The sequence below is a fragment of the Neovison vison genome, chromosome 4 (genome assembly GCF_020171115.1).
Source record: "Neovison vison isolate M4711 chromosome 4, ASM_NN_V1, whole genome shotgun sequence".
Taxonomy (NCBI): Eukaryota; Metazoa; Chordata; class Mammalia; order Carnivora; family Mustelidae; genus Neogale; species Neogale vison.
The window spans coordinates 225128943-225148815 of NC_058094.1; the positions used below are offsets into that span (position 1 = coordinate 225128943).

At 61.5% G+C, this 19873-nt stretch overlaps 1 protein-coding gene across 1 annotated transcript in view; it reads left to right on the top strand.

Moving 5' to 3' along the window:
* The first annotated feature begins 2098 nt into the window (after window positions 1-2098).
* Window positions 2099-19873, top strand: part of LOC122905189 (SCO-spondin-like) — a 51399-nt gene continuing 33624 nt past the window's right edge. Inside the window, 38 exon segments of the mRNA XM_044246824.1 lie at window positions 2099-2148; window positions 2369-2527; window positions 3144-3226; window positions 3339-3518; window positions 3778-4022; window positions 4112-4211; window positions 5396-5554; window positions 5645-5724; window positions 6215-6352; window positions 6559-6730; window positions 6938-7178; window positions 7490-7634; window positions 8311-8425; window positions 8510-8685; window positions 8769-8996; window positions 9203-9368; window positions 9559-9793; window positions 10545-10734; window positions 10879-10973; window positions 11145-11401; window positions 11739-11873; window positions 12423-12619; window positions 12739-12866; window positions 12961-13070; window positions 13401-13550; window positions 13905-13998; window positions 14098-14267; window positions 14464-14697; window positions 14910-15131; window positions 15507-15743; window positions 16474-16565; window positions 16655-16886; window positions 17007-17159; window positions 17276-17416; window positions 17506-17688; window positions 17796-17946; window positions 18556-18709; window positions 18836-18890. Coding sequence (XP_044102759.1) covers window positions 2099-2148; window positions 2369-2527; window positions 3144-3226; window positions 3339-3518; window positions 3778-4022; window positions 4112-4211; window positions 5396-5554; window positions 5645-5724; window positions 6215-6352; window positions 6559-6730; window positions 6938-7178; window positions 7490-7634; window positions 8311-8425; window positions 8510-8685; window positions 8769-8996; window positions 9203-9368; window positions 9559-9793; window positions 10545-10734; window positions 10879-10973; window positions 11145-11401; window positions 11739-11873; window positions 12423-12619; window positions 12739-12866; window positions 12961-13070; window positions 13401-13550; window positions 13905-13998; window positions 14098-14267; window positions 14464-14697; window positions 14910-15131; window positions 15507-15743; window positions 16474-16565; window positions 16655-16886; window positions 17007-17159; window positions 17276-17416; window positions 17506-17688; window positions 17796-17946; window positions 18556-18709; window positions 18836-18890 — 6052 coding nt within the window.

The following is a 19873-nucleotide window of genomic DNA, read 5'->3' on the forward strand; positions in this document are numbered from 1 at the left end:
GTGCTGGGCGGGGTGGGCCTGGTCCTCCTACTGACCTGGGAACCTGTAGCTGTTAGGTGTGGAGGGTTGCCCTCAGCCCTCAGATCCGGTTTCTAGGGGACTTGGTGTCCCCACCCGGGTTATAATGGTTTTCTTGGGTCTTGCCAGCCGGGCACCTGACTCCTTCAGAAAGCTCCCTGTGTCCTGTCCTTGTCCAGCTGAAATGTGGGCTGTCTATTCCAGGCCCCCCTCCCATCTCTGGCCTCCAGCTTCCTCCTTCCTGCCCCCTTTAGGGGAAAGGGACATGGTGACTTGGGTTTCTCCCCAATGCAAGTGTTGTTACCTTATCACCTCTGGTGGATGGCTCCTTCAGCGCCCAGTCGTCTCATGGCGGTGGGAGTAGAATGTGTCTCTGTGCTTTCCATGAGCACTTGGGGGTGTGAGCATGTGAAGCAACAGGGGGAGAGTATGTGAGAGATTAGGAACAGCAACGTGCCCATGGCCCAGCCCTGGCCTTTTCTGACAACCCGTCCTGAGAGCTCCCTGAGGGACTCACCGCACCCTCTCTGGGCCACAGGGCCAATGGTGGGGGCTAGGAGAAATGCCTAGTGTGGCTCTGGTTCCCAGCAGCTTCCTTACCCGAGGTGGGGTAACTATGTGCGATGGTCAGCGGGACAGCAGATTTAGGGGATGGAGGTTTATGGAATCTGAGGGTCAGGCCACATTCCAGCCTGGGTGTCCTGGGAATTGGTAACCAGGATTTACCTGGGCCACCTGCTGCCCCTACCGGATACTCCGATGATCCCATCGGACTGCCTTGCCCCCAGGGTTGGGGGGGCTGCCTTTCCAGGCCCCTCTGTCTTCTACCCCCCCCCCATGCACACTCACACTTCCACTCTTGCCTCTCCTCCCTGAGGCTTGCTCTGTTCCCCTGCCCAGGCTTCCTGGTTCTGGACCCTAGGAGACTCTCTCAAAAGGAAACCAGGATGGACCCAGCCATCCACACATAATCAGCCCCAGTGAGAGGTCAGACCACAGAGGAAAGGGCACAGGCTCCCCCACTGTCTCCACACAGTTCAGCCAGCCTGGAAACTCAACTCCTTCTGCTCACTGGTCCTGGCTTCTCAAGTGCCTACAGGGAGAGGGGGCAGGAAAGGGAGCAGGGAGAGAGAATCATAGCCAGAATTTGGGGGCTAGAAGACCATATCAGTCCTGTGGCACAATAACAGCCGTTTTGTGGGGTCATAGTTCCTTTTGAGAACTTAATAACAGTTATCGAACCATCCTTGGGAAGATGGGTACACACACAATTTCTTTCTTTCTTTTTAAGATTTATTTATTTGTGAGAGAGCTTGTGTGCACAGGTGCAATGTGGGAGGAGGGGCAGAGGGAGAGAGAATCTCAAGCAGACTCCACGATGAGTGCTGAGTGCAGAGCCCTAATCTAGGGCCTGATCCCATGACCCCGAGATCATGGCCTGAGCCCAAACCAAGAGTCTGACACTTAACCAGCTGAGTTGGCCAGGGACACCAGCACACACACAATTTCAAAGGGGGGCCGCCAAGCCACCCCCTCAACACACAAGCATCCCTGGGAAGCCCCTAAATTTTTTACTGACAAGGAAATTGAGGCTCAGAAAGAAAAGGTGGCTTGTCCAGAGTCCACCTGAATTTGTGGTACAGCCTAAGAGGGGTGGAATATCAGAGGCTCAGATATCGTCTGAGCTGGGTCCTGGGGCACATGCGCTTCCCCGGTGAGCGTTCAGACCGGTGCGCGCACACGCATACACATGCTTACACACACACACAGACAAAAGGGGCAGGAAGGGGACTGCTGCCAGGGAGAGCGGTCCTCTGCGTGGATTGCACAACAATGTGAGGGCTGGTCCAATCTGGTTCCGAGCAGCTGGTGCCCCAGGGCGTGGGGCTGAGATAAAGCCTCCCCAGCCCCAGGGGCCTCATTCTAGTTGTCTGGGCGGCCTTGGACACGTTGACGCCTGATTGCTGGAGACCACCGTGTGGGGCGGGGAAGGCCAGCACTGGCCTTTCTGCTCACCTGCCCCTGTCTTTCCCCGGCCCCAAGGCTCTCAGCCCCGCAGAGGACCTGGGCGGGGAGCGCCATGCTTCTCCCTGCCCTCCTCTTTGGGACGGCCTGGGCACTGGCTAATGGGTAAGCAGCCCAGCCTGGGGTCCCATTCACTAAGATCCTCTGCTCCGGCCTCATGAACAGGACCCTCTGCGGCAGCTGGTGCTTCTGGCTCCCACCAGCCTCCTTTCAGTTCACTAACCTTTCCCTGGGAGGGGCTTCATTGGGAGTGGGCTCCCAGGACAGGGCTTCTTGGCAATAGAGGGGCTGGTGGCAGCAGCTGTCCTTCCCCATCTGCGGGCAGCCGGTGGTGTGAACATACAGAAACCTTCCTGGTGGAGGAGGAAGTGACCCCCCGCCAGGAGGACCGGGTACCTTGCACCAGCCTCTACCATTACCAGCGCCTGGGCTGGCAGCTGGACCTGTCCTGGAGTGGACGTGCCGGGCTCTGTCCCATCTACAAGTGAGTGAGGGTTGGAGCCTCGGTTAGCTGCTGAGCAGGAGAGAGCAATGGGCCAACATTCTGGGCGGAAGGGGAACCGGGTGGTGTCCTGGAGAAGCAGGCCTTTGGGCAATAGGTCTGGCTGGGCTCAAGAAGAGTCAGGGGTGTGGGATTGAGGACAGGCAGCGCAGGGAGAGGTAGGATGCCTGTTCCCTGTGCCTCCCCTCCAGTCTGCCTTCCCAACATCATTCTCATTTTGCACAAGGGGAAATTAAGACCTGGAAGGGATGGGGCGCTTGGGTGGCTCAGTCAGTGAAGCATCTGCCTTGGGATGGAGCCCTGTTTGGCATCGGACTCCCTGCTCAGCTGGAAGTCTGCTTCTCCATCTCCCTTTCCCCCTCTCCCCTCTCCCCCTCTCCCCACTTGTACTCACTCTCTCTCGCTCAATCTCTCTGAAATAAAATCTTTACAAAATATATTAAAAAAAAAAAAAAAAAAAGACCTGGAAGGGAAATTACATGAGAAAGTCACTCAGAATAAATGACCAGATTGACCATCCCAGGCCATTCTCAGGGACAGGGATGGGGCTGGGCTGAATACTAACATCTTCTCCCTGCCGCCGGTTCGGTGGACCCAGACCCCCAGAAACCCGGCTCGCTGCAAGGAACCGGACAGTGAGGGCTTGCTGCCCAGGCTGGGGGGGCACCCGCTGCACCCTGGGTAAGCACCTGCTGTTAGCCCAGATCTGTGGCTTCGGGGAGGCTGTGGGGGAGGGAAGCTGGGTCCAGGCTGACTGTCTGGGTCGCCCCATTCTCTCCCTCCCCCACCACAGCCCTTGCAGAAGCCACCCCTGGGGGCCACTGCTTTGCCACGCGGCAATGCCAACTGCAGGCCGGCTCAGCTAACGCTTCTGCGGGAAGCCTGGAGGAGTGCTGTGCTTGGCCTTGGGGACACAGCTGGCGGGATGGCAGCTCCCAGGCCTGCCTCAGCTGCTCTAGCCGACACCTCCCAGGTCGGTCTGCAACGGTGGCCCTCACTTTCTCCCCCTGACCAGGCACTGCCCCATAGAATTCTTGAGCTCTGGGCCTTTTTGCAGGGCCCAGACCCATTCCCTTGTGCTCTTGGATGAGTCACCTCCCACCCCTCCCGCCTCCAGAGTGACCATTCCCTCTCCACCTCCCTCCTGCTCTGGGAGAAGCCCCAAGTCCCCCGTTCTCCATCCTCCTGCCGTCACACTCAGCCGCTCACCACAGCTTGTGCATCTCCTCCAGGCAGCGCTCCCTCTGCAGCCGTCCTGCTGCCCCTGGCGGGGGCCGTGGCCCAGTTCTGGAGCCAGCGCCAGCCGCCCTCGGCCACCTGCGCCACCTGGTCAGGCTTCCACTACCGCACCTTTGACGGACGCCACTACCACTTCCTGGGCCGCTGCACTTACCTGCTGGCGGGCGCCGCTGATGCCACCTGGGCGGTCCACCTCACACCCAGGGGGCATTGCCCCCAGCCTGGGCACTGTCAGCTGGTGAGGGGGGGGAGGACGCAGGAAGGGAGCTGGCCACAGGGAGGAGGTGAGCCACTGAACACCTCTTCCACTCTGTGTCTCCCCCCAAGGCCCGAGTAATGATGGGACCTGAGGAGGTGCTGATCCAGGGCAGAAACGTCTCTGTGAACGGGAAGCTGGTACCTGACGGGGAGTCTCAGCTGCTCCATGGTACTGTAGGGAGCAGCAGACGTCCCAGGGGCCCCTGTGTTCCTCGGGGACAGCCTGCCTATCTCTTGGGGCAGGGGACAGCAAAAGGGGCAGCTGAGTGGGAGATGGTGGGCCTGCCCCCACCACGACTGGGAGGTTTTGGGACAGGAGGGAGGGAGGGAGTCTGCTGAGGAGGCAGGTCATGGACCTAGTCTCCAAGGTGATTCCTGCAAGCCACCCCCCCCACCCCCCGCCCTTAGCCCCTCACAGCATGGCTTGGGGCAAGGCCCTCGGCTTAACCTCTCTGAGTGTCTGGATGCCTAGCATCTCCGTCTATAAAGCCTGGGATTCTCGATCCCAAGGTTGGGATTTTGAGCCCCACGTTGGGTGTGGAGATTATTTAAATAGAACATCGTTGGGGTACCTGGGTGGCTCAGTGGGTTAAGCCTCTGCTTTCGGCTCAGGTCAAGATCTCAGGGTCTTGGGATTGAGCCCCGCATCGGGCTCTCTGCTCAGCAGGGAGCCTGTTTCCCGCCCCCTCTCTCTGCCAGCTTCTCTGCTTACTTGTGATCTCTCTGTCAAAAAAAAAAAAAAAAAAAACAAACATCTTTAAGGGGCGCCTGGGTGGCTCAGTTGGTTAAGCCTCTGACTCTTGATTTCAGTTCAGGTCATGATCTCAGGGTCTTGAAATGGAGCCCCCATAGCAGGCTCTAAGCTCAGCAGGGGGTCTGCTTGGGATTCTCTCCCTCCTCCTCTGCCCCGCCCCCTGCTTGCATGCATAATCTGTCTTAAATAAATAAATCCTTTGATAAAATCTTAAAAACAAACCTCTTTCCCAGCCTGCCTCCTAGTGTGCTGTGAGGAAGGTCATTTGTGCTGTTAGGTGGGACCCTTGCCTACTAGACCTTTTCTCCTGGTCTTGGCTCTACCAGTTGAGGCGGAGCTGGGGCTCTGTGTGTCCTCAAGGGAGCTTTGAAGTTTACTATCGCTTGTAGTCACTTGCTCAAGAGAGCATCTGTAGTGTTCATGAACTTCTCAAAGAGGGCTCTGATGGGAAAACCAGTTGTTTCTCCTTTAAAGAGTATGAAGTGCAGAATTCTGTAGAATTGTCAGAATTCTCTCTCCTCTCCCTTACCTGGGCAGTCTGCGCCTGGGTGTGATGGTGGGAGGGGCAGGGAGTGTGACTCCCGCCTTCTCCTGCCCAGGGCTGAGCCTGCAGTGGCAGGGGGACTGGCTGGTGTTGTCTGGGGGTCTGGGGGTCACCGTACGCCTGGACGGGTCCAGTTCCGTCTCTGTTTCCGTGGACTCTGAGCTCCAGGGACAAACTCAAGGTCTCTGTGGAGTCTACAATGGCCAGCCTGAGGGTAAGTGGGCGTGACTCGGTTGCTGACGCAGGAGGGAGGGAAAGAGTGGAGAGCCCAGACTGGGCACCTCTCCGGCTTACCCTCCCCCAGATGACTTCCTGGAGCCTGGAGGGAGACTGGCTGTGTTAGCTGCCACCTTCGGGAATTCCTGGAGGCTCCCTGACTCAGAGGTGAGTCAGGGAGCTTCAGGGAGCCCAGGCTCACTGCCTGGCTTCTGGTTGCCCCCCTGCCCATTCCTGGCTTCTCTGATACCTTCATGCTTCTGCTCTTTGTTTTCATCACTGGCCTTTTCCCTGGGACGGGGCCTGGCCTGCTCCAGATCCTTGGTGAGGGGCAGGCTCAGAGTCCCATGGGATTTAAGTGGTGAACCCACAAACCAGAGGACACACCCAGCAACCTGGTCACTGACCAGTTTTGGGTTAACTGGCTAGTTATGAAACCTCCTGCCTGTGGGTTGATGTGACACCCCCCCCCCAGTTCTCCCAACCCCTACCAGAGCTGACAATCTAGTTGCCCCGTCCCCCAAATCCCAGGATGTCTGGGCTGGCAGCCATGACAATGGGGACTTTAGGCACCCACGAGGGTCGGGTCGTGGCTGCTTTCCTGGTGTCCTGGTTAATGTCTCTTATCCCCCATTGGCCTGAATTCCTGTGTCTCCAGCCTGGGTGTCTGGATTCAGCAGAGGCAGCCCAGGGCTGTGAGGGCCCCCTGAGCAGCTCGGAGGCAAGCATGCAGGCTGATGCCCAAGATGTGTGCTACCAGCTGCTGGACAGTCCCTTCAGGGAATGCCATGCCCAGGTACGGGTGGGGGTATCAACTGCCGGAGGGGCGGGAAAGAGTGTGTTCTGGAGGGGCGCCAAACAGGGAATCGGGTCCTGTCACTGCTTTGTATGTATGATCTCAGAGGTCCCTTCTAGCGCTCACTGTGTTTGATTATAAGTCAGGCCATGACTGAAGCGAGAGCAGGGAGTGCTGTTGACTCAGGGGCTGTCCTTTCTCTGAAGGTCCCCCCTGCTGAGTACCACCAGGCCTGCCTCTTTGCCTACTGTTCTGGGGCCCCAGCAGGCAGTGGGCGAGAGGCCCATCGGGAAGCCGTGTGCAGCACCTTGGCCAACTATGCCCAGGAGTGTGCCAAGCAGCACATCCACGTGGGCTGGAGGAAGCCAGGCTTCTGCGGTAGGGCTGGTCCCTGGCACTCCTTGCAGAACCCCTGACCTCCCCACTCTGCAGAATCGGAACCAACCGATCGCAGCCCTGTGGCCCCTGCTTCCTGAGTGCTGGGCCTCCTCCCAAGCACCCTCTCTGCGGACTGCGGGCAAGGGGTGGGGGTCTGGAGGGAGAAGGGGAACCCTCGGACCTCACTGCCCACTCGTGTGCCCACAGAGCGTCTGTGCCCCGGGGGCCAGCTCTACTCAGACTGCGTCTCAGCCTGCCCACCCAGCTGCTCAGCAGTGGGGGACGGAGGGGAGGGGTCCTGCCGGGAAGCGTGCGTGAGCGGCTGCGAGTGCCCGCCCGGCCTCTTCTGGGACGGCGCCCTCTGTGTGCCTGCTGCCCGCTGCCCCTGCTACCACCGGCGCCGGCGCTATGCCCCCGGGGACACCGTGCGCCAGCTGTGCAACCCGTGGTGGGTCCCCGGGCCTCGCTGGGTCTTGGGCTGGGGTTGGAGGCCGCGTGGTCCCCTCGGAGCCCTCCCTTATGTTGTCTCCTCAACCTGCTTCCCCTTCCGGGGGGGCCCCTCACATGGGACCTGTGATCTCTCCTGGCATAATTGATGGCCCTGCTTAAAGACCTAGCCAGTGATCTCCGCCGGCTGACCGCCAGGCCTTGCAGGGTTAGAGAGGCGTGGCTGGGGTGGGGGAGGGCCACGGGGTTGGTTGCTGGCCGGGGGTCGTGGGCGCTGCATCTGAGCGCGCTCCCTGCCCGGTGTGCCCGCAGTGTGTGCCAGGACGGCCGCTGGCTCTGCACGCAGGCGCCGTGCCCAGCCGAGTGCGCGGTGGGCGGGGACGGGCATTACCTCACCTTCGATGGGCGGAGCTTCTCCTTCCGCGGCAGCCCGGGTTGCCGCTCCAGCCTGGTGCAGGTGGGTAGGGGGTTAACGCCGGGAGGAGCCCTCGCTGGGGTGCTGTAGGGGAGAGGTGACTGTCGGGAAACCTCTAAATAAATCGATGAGAAACACACAGCCATTCCGGGAAAAGCTGAGAGAGATCCGACCCTGGAGGCGGGATGGCTTGCCGCAGACCCGTAAACCTCCCCTTAGGTTCCGCAATGGCTCCTACCTTAGCCCATGGGCACAAGGCAAAACCCATCCTCACAGTCCTTTCTTACAGATGGCACAGGCTGGGCTTATCACAAGCTATTTCCTGCAAAACAACCCGAGGAGAACTATGGGTTCTCCTTCCTCCCCAGACCTCTTCCAGCCAAGTTAGGTGACTTACCAAGTTCAGTTTCATGGATACAAACAGATGTGTACTTTACTGCAGATCTAGCGCGTGCACACACAGAGACAGAGAGCAGAGCATCCATACCCACCGGGAGAGGGGAGGGGAAGGCATCTTGCACCAACACACACACACCTGCACATACTTGCACACACCTGTATGCACATGCATGTAGAGATACTCAAAAATGCCAGCGCTTGCCAGGGTTAAGCCCTACACCTGCCGGCGTTGGGTAGAGCAGGAGAAGGTGCAGAACAGACACTGTTCTCTGGGTCTCGCCCACCCCCACCCTACCACATTCCTCACCATCTGCCCCAGGACCTGAAGGGGCAGCCGCTGATTGTGCTGGAGCACGGGGCTTGTGACGCTGGGAGCTGCCTCCACGCCATCTCCGTGTCCCTGGGAGACACGCACATCCAGCTCAGAGACTCAGGTAGCCCTTTCCTGGGATGTGCTCACCCCCAGTCCTCCTCAGCCCCGCCCTGCAGGAGCAGCCCCTCACAGGCCCCTGTTCCAGGAGCTGTACTCATCGATGGGCAGGATGTGGGCTTGCCGTGGAGCGGGCCCAAGGGCCTCAGTGTTTCCCGCGCCTCCTCCACCTTCCTACTGCTGCGCTGGCCTGGGGCCCAGGTCCTGTGGGGAGTGTCTGACCCTGCAGCCTACATCACTCTGGACCCCCGCCATGCCCGCCAGGTATGCTGCGGGGCCGGCCAGTGGCTGGACCAGGCCACAGTGGGCCCGGATGTGACTGTCCCATGCCCACTCTTCTGGCCCAGGTGCAGGGTCTGTGCGGCACCTTCACCTGGAACCAGCAGGATGACTTCCTGACACCTGCCGGCGATGTGGAGACCAGCACCGCAGCCTTTGCTAGCAAATTCCAGGTGGCAGGCGAGGGAAGGTGCCCCTCAGAAGACAGCGCCCTACTTTCCCCCTGCAGCACCCACACTCAGCGCCGCGATTTTGCAGAGGCAGCGTGTGCCGTCTTGCATGGCCCAACCTTCCAGGTAGCCAGACTGGGGGGAGGGGGTTGTTCACGCATGTAAGATGGGGTCAGCACCTGCTCTGCCCTCCTCTTGGGCTCTGAGGAGGGCCCAACTCCCTGCCGTGGCAAGGGGTACCAAGCACAGAGAGTTGGCCAAGGGCGCCGGAGGGGACAGGGGAATCTGCGGAGGAGGAGCCAACCCAATTTTTTCCTCCGCTCCCCCCTCAGGAATGCCAAGGGCTGGTCGACAGGGAGCCGTTCCACCTGCGCTGCTTGGCGGCTGTGTGTGGCTGTGCTCCTGGCAAGGACTGCCTGTGCCCTGTGCTTGCTGCCTTTGCTCGTCGCTGTGCCCGGGAGGGTGCCCTGTCTCTCTGGAGGTCCCAGACACTGTGCCGTGAGTCTGCTCAGCCAGCCAGCCCCTTCCAGGAATAGCCCAGAGAGATCCCAAGGAAGCCCTCTGACCTGAGCACGTTGCTGGCTTTGCCGTCTCTCAGAGGCCTGCGGGTTGTGAATTCCAGAAGGGTGGGCAGAGCAGTGGCAGTCATGCCCCTGACCTGCCTGTGTCTCTGTGTCTCTGCATCCAGCTGTCCCGTGTCCCAGCGGCCAGGAGTACCAGGAGTGTGCCCCAGTGTGTGGTCAAAACTGTGGGGAGCCAGAAGACTGTGAGGAGCTGGGGGGCTGTGTGTCTGGTTGTAACTGTCCCCCAGGACTGCTCCGGGACCCCGAGGGCGAGTGTGTGCCCCCCAGCTTGTGCTCCTGCCAGCTTGGAACTCAGCGCTATGCACCTGGCAGTGTCACCACGAAGGACTGTAACCACTGGTGAGGGCGGTGGCCTTGGGGGAGGCAGAGAGCTGGGGGGTAAAGAGATGGAGCTTAGAGAAGAGAGGCCAGGCTTGTAGCACTGTGGGTTAGGGCCTAGCATGCATACGGGGGTCGAAGGAGCACTCCTAGCTTCGCCCTGGTTGTGGAGCACTTCAGGCCCAGAAAGCACTCCAGTATGTTCTCTTATTTAATTCTGCTGAATTCTTACAATGACCTGACAAAGTAGGGAGGGGAAGAATTGTTCCCATTTTGCAGATGAGGAAACTGAGGCTCGAAAAGGCTACATGGCTTGCAGAATCACATAGCGATGAAGGACTAGAACCCAGATCTCTGGATTCTGGTGTAGTGTGGTCCAGAGGCTCCTCCAAGGGTTAGGGAGAAGTAAAGGCCAGTTCTGGACCTGTGGACACAGAGCCAGTGGCCAGGGCTTTGTGGGTGAGGACGAGACTTCAGGGAATCCCTCTCCCACCCGGCTGGGGGTGGGGTTCTTCGAGAACCTCAGAGCCCAGAGAATGGCCCCACTGGAGCTGGGGTCACCATGACCACCCCAGGTATGGCTGGTGCTGGGAGCAGCCCTACTTCCTGTGCTTATAATTGGGCTGTGAGGGGTGAGATGCTCAGGTCTCCAGAGTCAGCATTAGGGGCTCCGACCCCCTGGGTTCCTGAGACTCTCCCAGGTCAGACCAGAGGTGCCTGAGGGTGAGCCCTGCCTTGGGCCTGCTTCTTACCTGGCTCCTGTCCTCCGCAGTGTCTGCCAAGAGAGGGGCCTCTGGAATTGCTCTGCTCAGCATTGTGGCCCCCAGCGGACATTCTGCCCCGGTGACCTTGTCTATGTCCCTGGTGCCTGCCTTCTCACCTGTGACAGCCCTGGTACCAACCACTCCTGCCCCCCAGACAGCATGGGAAGCTGTGTGTGTCCCCCGGGCACTGTGCTGCTGGTAAGTCCGGGAGGGGGCTGCATGGGGCACCGCTGGGCCTGCTGTACCCCAGGGCACTGCCCCAACCCCCCTGGCTGTCTGAAACACTGGGTGGCAGGTCAGGCAGCCCTCCAAGGTGCCCCTTTGTCCCCGACCTCTGCCCAGCACGAGCGCTGCGTGCCTCCCGAGCTCTGCCCCTGCCGTCACGGTGGGCAGTGGTATCCGCCCAACGCTACCATCCAGGAGGACTGCAACGTTTGGTATGCCTAACCCCTTGAACTGGGATGAGCTGGGGTATCCAGACTGGCCTGGGCAAGGGAAGCTCTCCAGGATTCCCCCCACGCTGAGGGTCAGCTGCTCAGAACCTGGACAGCTGCTTCCCCAGGATTCATCCTCACGCCTCTGTCTCGCCACCCCACCCCCACCCACAGCGTGTGTCAGGCTCAGCAGTGGCACTGCACAGGCCACCGGTGTGGTGGGTGGTGCCAGGCATCGGGCGCCCCCCACTACGTGACCTTTGATGGGCTGGCTTTCACCTTCCCTGGAGCCTGTGAATATCTGCTGGTGCGAGAAGCCGGCGGCCGCTTCACCATCTCCGCCCAGAACCTGCCCTGTGGGGCCAGCGGCCTCACCTGCACCAAGGCGCTGACCGTGCGGCTGCAGAGCACCATCGTGCACATGCTCAGAGGTGGTGCGGCATGGAAGGGCGGCTCTGCCGGGGTGGGGGGGCATGCCGGCTGGCATTACATTTCTGCACGGGGCGGGGGTCTGGGGCAAGGCCTGGGGTCTCCCACTGCTCACCATCAGTACAACGGGGCTGGTGTCTCTCCTCTCTCTCCTTGGTTAGGAATCTGAATTCTGGAAGGTTCCAAGAAGTTAAGGCCCAGGGAGGTCTAATGACTAACCCAAGGTCACATAGCTGAAGATGCGAAAGGAAGGCTGGAGGCAGGCTGGGGAGGGGCTCCTAGGGATCTGGGGGCCCTTTGACTCCAAGGCAGAGCCCGGACACTTCTCTCCTTCCACAGGCCGGGCAGTGACAGTGAATGGGGTGAGCATAACGCCCCCCAAAGTCTACACGGGCCCTGGGCTGAGCTTGCGTCATACTGGTCTCTTCCTGCTGCTCACGACCCGCCTGGGCCTCAGCCTGCTGTGGGATGGAGGTCAGACCCCCGCGCTTCACCCTCTGACCCGGGCCCGCCTTAGCACCATGAGGCTGACTCCCCCCACACTCTTCCCCTTCCGTAAGAGGGGTGGGAGTTCCCAAATTATGTTTTTAAAATTATGTTTCTCTTCAATGTAAAAGCAATACCTCCTCGCCAAGGAAACATTTAGAAAATACCCTGCTTGGGAAAGAAGAAATGAAAATAAATCTAACCTCCCACCACCCAAACCCAAGCAGTTGGCATTTTAGAAAAACAGTTACTGAGAAATGGAGGAAAGCCGAAGCAACCCCTGGCACGGGAGGCAGTGGCCTGGTCGGCACGGCAGGGCTGCCCTTGAGCCTCCGGCCACCAAGGCCTCTGGGGCTGGTGGGTGTCCCAGTCTGTCTTGGAGCCCGGTTCCCACCTGGAGCCCAGCCCGCTGGGTCTGGTTAGGAGAGTAGGCTCCCACTTCTGCCCTAGCCCCCCAGATGTATGCCCTTGGTCTCCTCCCGCCCCTGAGGAAGGCGCATGGGGTCATTTCTCCACCATGCTGCCCCCTCTGCCCAGGCACCCGGATCGTGGTGCGGCTGTCCCCGCAGTTCCACGGCCGCGTGTCTGGGCTGTGTGGAGATTTTGATGGAGATGCCAGCAACGACCTGCGGAGCCGCCAGGGCGTCCTGGAACCCACTGCTGAGCTGGCCGCCCACTCCTGGCACCTGAGTCCACTCTGCCCTGAGCCAGGAGACCTGCCACACCCCTGCACCGTGAGCACGGGCAGGCAGCGGGAAGGGTGTGGGTGGGTGGGGGGAGCTGCAGGCAACCTGCGGGGCCGGACTGGGTGCTGTGGGTGGGGTCTGGCTGGTCCATGGCACTGTGCCCACAGGTGAACGCCCACCGGGCCAGCTGGGCCCGTGCCCGCTGCGCGGTGATGCTGCAGCCCCTCTTTGCCCGCTGCCATGCAGAGGTGCCCCCGCAGCAGCACTACGAGTGGTGTGTGTATGATGCCTGCGGGTGAGAGCGGCGAGCGGGGGGGGGGGGGGGGGGGGGGGGAAGGGCAGGGAGGGGGTGGGGAGGGCATCCGGCAGCTGAACAATGCCTTTCACAGCTGCGATTCGGGGGGCGACTGTGAGTGTCTCTGCTCGGCCATTGCCACCTACGCAGACGAGTGTGCCCGGCATGGGCTCCCCGTGCGCTGGCGCAGCCAGGAGCTCTGCCGTGAGTGTGCCCTGCCCTTGGTCCCCAATGCCCAACCCCACCGTGCCCTCTGCTCCTCCGTGATGTTCCTCCTGGCCTGCAGGCAAGCCCTGTAGGCTTTCAAGGGCAAATATGTGTGGTGCACACACTCTTCTAGATGAACCAAGCACGCTGAGCTTGCTTTCCTGTAGAACCTTCATGTTGTAAACAGCCTTGGGAGGGGCTTGGCGAAAGTCTACCCCATGCCCCCTGCCCTGCCCCGTGTGTATCAACTTCGGCTCACTCACCTGCTGCTGTTGGATCCTGGTGCCCTCGAGCCACCGTGACCAAGCTGCTCTCCTCTGTCCCCAGCTCTGCAGTGTGAGGGAGGCCAGGTGTACGAGGCCTGTGGCCCCATGTGTCCGCCCACCTGCCATGACCATGGTCCCGAGCCCGGCTGGCACTGCCAGGCCTTCGCCTGTGTGGAGGGCTGCTTCTGCCCAGAGGGGACCCTGCTGCATGGTGGGTAGCATCAGAATCTGCAGGGGGGAGGCAGCGCTGGGACGGGGAGGAGAGCCACATGGCTGTGGTGACAGGGCTGGCACTAGGGGCTGCTCTGTGTCCCCTCTTTTTAACATATTTTATTTTTTTAAGACTTTACTTATTTATTTGACAAAGACATCACAAGTAGGCAGAAAGGCAGGCAGAAAGAGAGGGGGTAAGCGGGTTCCCTGCTGAGCAGAGAGCCCGATGCAGGACTCGATCCCAGGACCCTGAGACCATGACCTGAGCTGAAGGCAGAGGCTTAACCCACTGAGCCACACAGGCGCCCCTGCTGTGCCCCTTTTGCTCCAGTCCTGCCCTCTGTAATCCCAGGAGGAGTCTGCTTAGAGCCAGCTTCCTGCCCCTGTGAGTACGGGGGCAGCTTCTTCCCGCCGGGGACTGTGCTGCAGAAGGACTGTGGGAACTGGTGAGTGGGGGGCGGGGCGGTGGGGGTTCTGGAGAGTCCCCTGACTCCAGGCTGGCAAAGCCCAGCACTGTGACTGATCCCAGCTCGCTGTGTGCTCAGCACATGCAAGGAAAGCCAGTGGCTTTGTGGGAGCGACAGTTCCATCTGTGAGGAGCCAGAGCCTGGCTGTGTGGAGGGAGAGGCCCCATGCCGCGAGAGTGGGCACTGTGTACCCCACAGGTGGCTTTGTGACAACCAGGATGACTGTGGCGATGGCTCAGACGAGGAGGGTGAGTGTCCTTGCCCATGTGGGGCAGTGGCTGATGGACAGGTCAGTCCTCGCATGTGTCACTAAAACGTGTCCTTAGCTGCTGCCCTTGTGAGCAGATGGTGGGCAGGGCTGGTCTGGTCTTTCCGGGTCGGCGGAGGAGTGTGGCTCCTCTAGGACCTTTGTCATCCTGACCCTGCCTGCTTGCCCCATGCCAGGCTGTGCCACGCCAGGCTGTGGGGAGGGCCAGATGTCTTGCCGCTCCGGCCACTGCCTGCCCCTGGCCCTGCGCTGTGACGGGCGGGACGACTGTGGAGACGGGACGGATGAGCAGAGCTGCCCTTGCCCCCGTGGCTCCCTGGCTTGCACGGATGGGCGCTGCCTGCCCCTGGCCCTGCTCTGTGACGGGCATCCCGACTGTCCAGATGCTGCTGATGAGGAGGCCTGTCTGGGTGGGTGGTCTCGTTCAGCACTCCGGTCCACCAGGCACCCCCTCCCACAAGGCCTGACTTGTGAGCCCCAAACTTCCTGCCGCCCCTCCTTCCCCTGAAATTCAGGTTCCTGCTAAGAAGCTGGCACCTGGAGATGTGGGAATGGGGCACCCCAAACAGCAAGCTTAAGGGGCAGGGCCCTGGGACCAACTTCCTCTTTTCTCCGGCTGCAGGGCAGCTGAACTGCACTCCCGGGGAGCTGTCCTGCGTTGATGGCTCGTGCGTGGGGGCCATCCTGCTGTGTGATGGAATCTGGGACTGCCCAGATGGAGCGGACGAGGGACCTGGGCACTGCCCCTTGCCTTCGCTGCCCACGCCCCCAGCTGGCACTCTGCCTGGCCCTTCCACTGGCGTTGGGGAGATTGCCCCAACTCCCCCGGCCAGCACCAGCCCTGGTGAGTGTCCTGGAAGGAAAGGGGGAGAGCTGGAGTCCTGGGGAAGAGAGTTGGGGGGAGCATCGCAGAGGGGGGTATTGGGGCAGGTGCTGGGGTGAGGAGCTGGCACAGACCAGCCTCCTGAAAGCGGTTTGAGAGGGCCTGGAAGAGTCCCGACCTTACTTCCTGACATGCGAGGTGCTCCCACTGATGTGAGGGGGGTGGGGTGGCCCATGGAATTCCTGGGCGAGGGGAGACCTTTTGGGGTGGGGTGTGAAATGCGGGAGCACCTGGACTTGGGGAGAGGCTGGAAGTGCGGGAAGTCTGGGCACAGGCAAGGGGCCTGGCGGGCCGGAGCCCCTCGCCCCGCCAGGTCTAGCGCGGGTGCCCCCGCAGCGCCACCCTGCGGCCCCCTCGAATTCCGGTGCGGCAGCGGCGAGTGCGCGCCCCGGGGCTGGCGCTGCGACGGCGAGGAGGACTGCGCCGATGGCAGCGACGAGCGCGGCTGCGGCCGGCCCTGCGCCCGGCACCACGCGCCCTGCGCTCGCGGCCCGCACTGCGTGTCCCCCGCGCAGCTGTGCGACGGCGTGCCGCACTGCCCCGACGGCTCGGACGAGGACCGCGACGCCTGCGGTGAGAGCCCCGGCTGGCGCGCAGCGGGCGGGGCCCGTCTCCCCCCGCCCACCCCCAGCCGCACCCCTGCGGCCCCGGGGACAGCCACTTAGGTCTGCGGCTTCAGAGCCTTTGATCTTTTTCATGAAATTCTCTTTGAAGACTGTCGCCCTCCCACCCAGGCCCAGCGGAGAGAAGGGGCTTTTGTCTTTGCCCGCATTTCGGCAAGAAGGGATGAGAATGGGTCCTGCCTCCGCAGCCGGGAAGGGGGCCTGTTTGGAGGGCGACCCCTCCAGCCCCACCCCAGCGACCCAGGCGTTCCCTCTGTGCCCCTGAAGATCAGCCCTTTCTGTCCCCCGGAGGAGGGGACTGCTGTCCACAGGCTCCTCCTGGACACCCTCCCCCCACCCCCCCAAAAGTGTTTTTGAGCTAGTTTCAGGTACAGTGTTGGCTCTGCCTTCTGCTTGCCCTCCCCTTCTGGGGGCATTTTGTCCCCTCTGCCAGCCCTTGTGCAGAAAGAGGGTGGCAGGGGTAGAGGCTCAGCGGGACACTCTCCACACCCCCCACTGCGGTTTGGCTGTGCCTGAACCCCTAGCAGCTCTGCGATGGGGTCTCTGACTATTCCCGGGGCGAGCATGAGCTGGGCTGTGGTAGGGACACTGGGCCCCTGATGGAGGCCATGGCTGGTTGGGGGGAGGGGGTGGGCCGTCTGACTCCTGGCCTGATTTGTTTTCTCTTCCCTTCCCCACAGAGGGGATGACAGCCCTAGGAGGCCCCAACGGGACCAGGGCTCCCTGCCCGGAATTCTCCTGCCCTGATGGCCTCTGCATCAGTTTCCAGCTGGTGAGTGGGGGAGGGGAGTGGGTGGCATAGGAGGCAGAGCCATCGTGACACCCCGCTCAAAAGGAACCTTGCTCCCGTCCCTTCCCCAGGTGTGTGACGGGCAGCCTGACTGTGAATCGGTGGGGGAGCTAGGGCCTTCCCCAGAAGAGCAGGGCTGTGGGGCCTGGGGTCCCTGGAGCTCATGGGGGCCGTGCAGCCGGACATGTGGGCTGGGGGTGCAGGCCCGGAGCCGCCACTGCTCCCCGCCTGGTCTCCCGGTGCTGCAGCACTGCCCAGGCCCGGAGCACCAGACTCAGGCCTGCTTCACGGCTGCCTGCCCAGGTGAGGGGCCTGGGGTGCCTGGGAGGGCCAGCAAGAGCAAGGGAGAGGAAGACCACTGGGCTCCCAGCCCGGCCTCCTGCCCCCCCAAACCCCAATCTGTCCTGCCCCTCCTGCTCGCAGTGGATGGCGAATGGACCCCCTGGTCTCCCTGGTCCCTGTGCACTGAGCCGTGCATGGGAACTGCGACCCGTCAGCGACAGTGCCACCCCCCCCAGAATGGGGGCCGGCCCTGTGCCATGCTGCCTGGGGACCCTCCCACCACCCGCCAGAGCAGTGAGTGCAAGGAAGGAGAGCCCAGCTGGGAGGAGGGTGTGGAGGGCTTGCCGGTAGGGGGCTTGCGTCTGCAGGGGACTCACCTTGCTCAGACTCTGGTTCTGATTTTCTCTCAGGGCCATGCCCTCATGCCGGCTGTCCCAATGCCACCTGCTCTGGGCAGCTGGTGTTCTGGCCCTGTGCCCCCTGCCCTCTGACTTGTGATGAAATCTCTGGTCAGGTTGAGTGCGCGGCTACCCGGCCTTGCAGAAGCCCTGGTAAGGGGGACTCGGGGCCCAGGGGGCAGCAGGGGTGTCTGTGGAGGTGGAGCTGTCTGCAGGGAAGCCTCATCCCGCGCATCCCCTAGGCTGCTGGTGCCCTGCCGGCCAGGTGCTGGACAGTGAGGGCCGGTGTGTGGGGCCCCAGCAGTGCCCCTGCCTGCAGGACGACACCTGGTACCAGCCAGGGCAGCGCATCAGGGCCAACTGCCAGCTCTGCACCTGCCAAGACGGACGGCCCCAGCGCTGTCGGCCTGACCCAGCCTGCTCCGGTGAAGCCCCACCCTTGGCTCTTCCCTGGGGGGCCCTCATCCCCTCCCAGGCCACCCAGCTGGGCCCCCAGCCCTCCTCTGGCACCTGACTCTTGGTCCTCCCTCAGTGAACTGTGGCTGGTCCTCCTGGTCCCCCTGGGGAGAGTGCTTGGGCCCTTGTGGGACCCAGAACATTCAGTGGTCCTTCCGGAGCCCCAACAACCCCCGCCTCTCCGGCCAAGGTCGCCAGTGCCGGGGTATCCACCGCAAGGCCCGCAGGTACGGGAGCCCACCCCGGGCACCTGCAGGGACCCTTACCCCTCACTTCCGACTCCCAGTTAGGGAGCTGCTGGGGAGCTCTCTCTCACTTGAGATGCTTCCATGGATGCTACCATGGATGCAACATGGAGCCTGATGAGGAGCCCCCCCCAACTCTGAGCCCTATTAATCTCAACACCAGGACTCCCAGCACAGTTTTGAGGAACCCCTGACCTTCTCCTGCATCAGTTTATGCCCTCCAAATCCGAAAGGGGGATGCGGGGAGCCCAGAAATCTAGGGGCAGGTATGGGTCCTCGGGTCAGCTTGGTGGGAGGGGTTGCAGGGGTGTAGCCATAGCCGCCTGCCCAGCCCCCTCTGAAATGGGCTCCACAGGCCAGGGTTTTGGCACAGTTTGCTCCCACGCCTCTCTCCGGGGCCAGCTGCAGTTTCTCATGGGCAGGGGAACATCTGGGTGACAGGGAGACTACGCAGCCCAGTGGACCCAGGGCTTTCCCGGGCCTGTCACTGGAAGTCCCGAGTCCTGGGAAGCCACCCACTCCAGGTAAATCAGGACAGGCTGGTGGCCTGGGGGAGCCCACTGGGTGGGCAAGCAGCGGCCCTTCTTCCAGGTGCTGGACGGAGCCCTGCACGGGCTGTGAGCAGCAGGGCCGGGCCCACACGGTGGGGGAGCGCTGGCGAGACGGCCCCTGCAGAGTGTGCCAGTGTCTGCACAACAGCACCATGCGCTGCTCCCCCTACTGCCCACTGGGCAGCTGCCCCCAGGTGAGGGGACCGAGGGGGCGGAAAAGGGCAGCGTGCAGAGGCCAGGGCTGCGGGCAGCTGATAGAGTGGGTCAGAGGTTGGCAGGTGGCCAGCTTGACCCCTCCAGCCCGACTCTTGTGTCTGCAGGACTGGGTCCTGGTGGAGGGAGTAGGAGGCTCCTGTTGCCACTGCGCCCCGCCTGGTGAGTGGGTCTGGGGCATGGCAGGGTCTGGGGCATGGCAGACCTGCCGTGCTCTGAGGGTAGGAGTATGGCAGGTGCTCAGCAGGAGCCCCAGAGTCAGGGGTCCATGGCTACCCCCGTGGCCTGGGTGGTGGGAGCCTGGGTCCTGGATGCTGGGGAAGGAAGGGGTGGTCTGGGTGGGAAGGGCTTGTCTCTGCCCTCCTAAGGTCAGGTCTCCATCTCTGCCTCCTCTGTCCTCGGGGGGTTTTGTGCCTCCTGCCTCGAGGGGTCTTTCTCTTCTCTGGTTCTGCTGGGCCAGGTCTGGTTCCTTCTCTTTCCCCTAAGAGCGAGTAAGACGAAGTTGAACTTTTTTTCAAGAGTATCTTTACTTGGAAACTGATTTACAAATGAAACTGGAAGGGGCGCCTGGGTGGCTCAGTTGGCTGAACATCTGCCTCCAGCTCAGGTTATGATCCCAGGGTCCTGGCCCCACGTCGGGCTCCCTGCCCAGTGGGGATCCTGCTTCTCCCTCTCCTCTTGGCTCCTGTTCTCTGTTGTTACCTCTATCTCTCTCAAAGAAATAAATAAAATCTTAAAATAAACAAACAAACAAGCAAATGGAACAGGAAAACTAATGCATTTATGGGTCCAGATTCCATGTATGTAAAGTGTATCTACAGGCAGCTGAGGCTAGAGGAGAGTCAGTATACACAGTTGTACAGGTTGTTCACTGCACAAGTTAGTTGGCAAGTGGGAGCTAGACTCCAACTCCTGCTTCCATCCAAAGATACCCATTTATAGTGCCCAGAAAGGTCCCCTATTAGCAGCAATAGCCCTGGATTGGGAACTGCCCCTGCTTGGTCCTGGTCCTGAAATGGTTTTAGGCTGGCGGTCTTATTCTACGTTCTCTAAATATTTGGTGGAAGTAGAAACCCCCAGCTCACTCCAAGGGAAGGAGGACAGGCCTTTCCCAGCTGGGAGGTTGTTCTGGGAGCTCTTGGGAA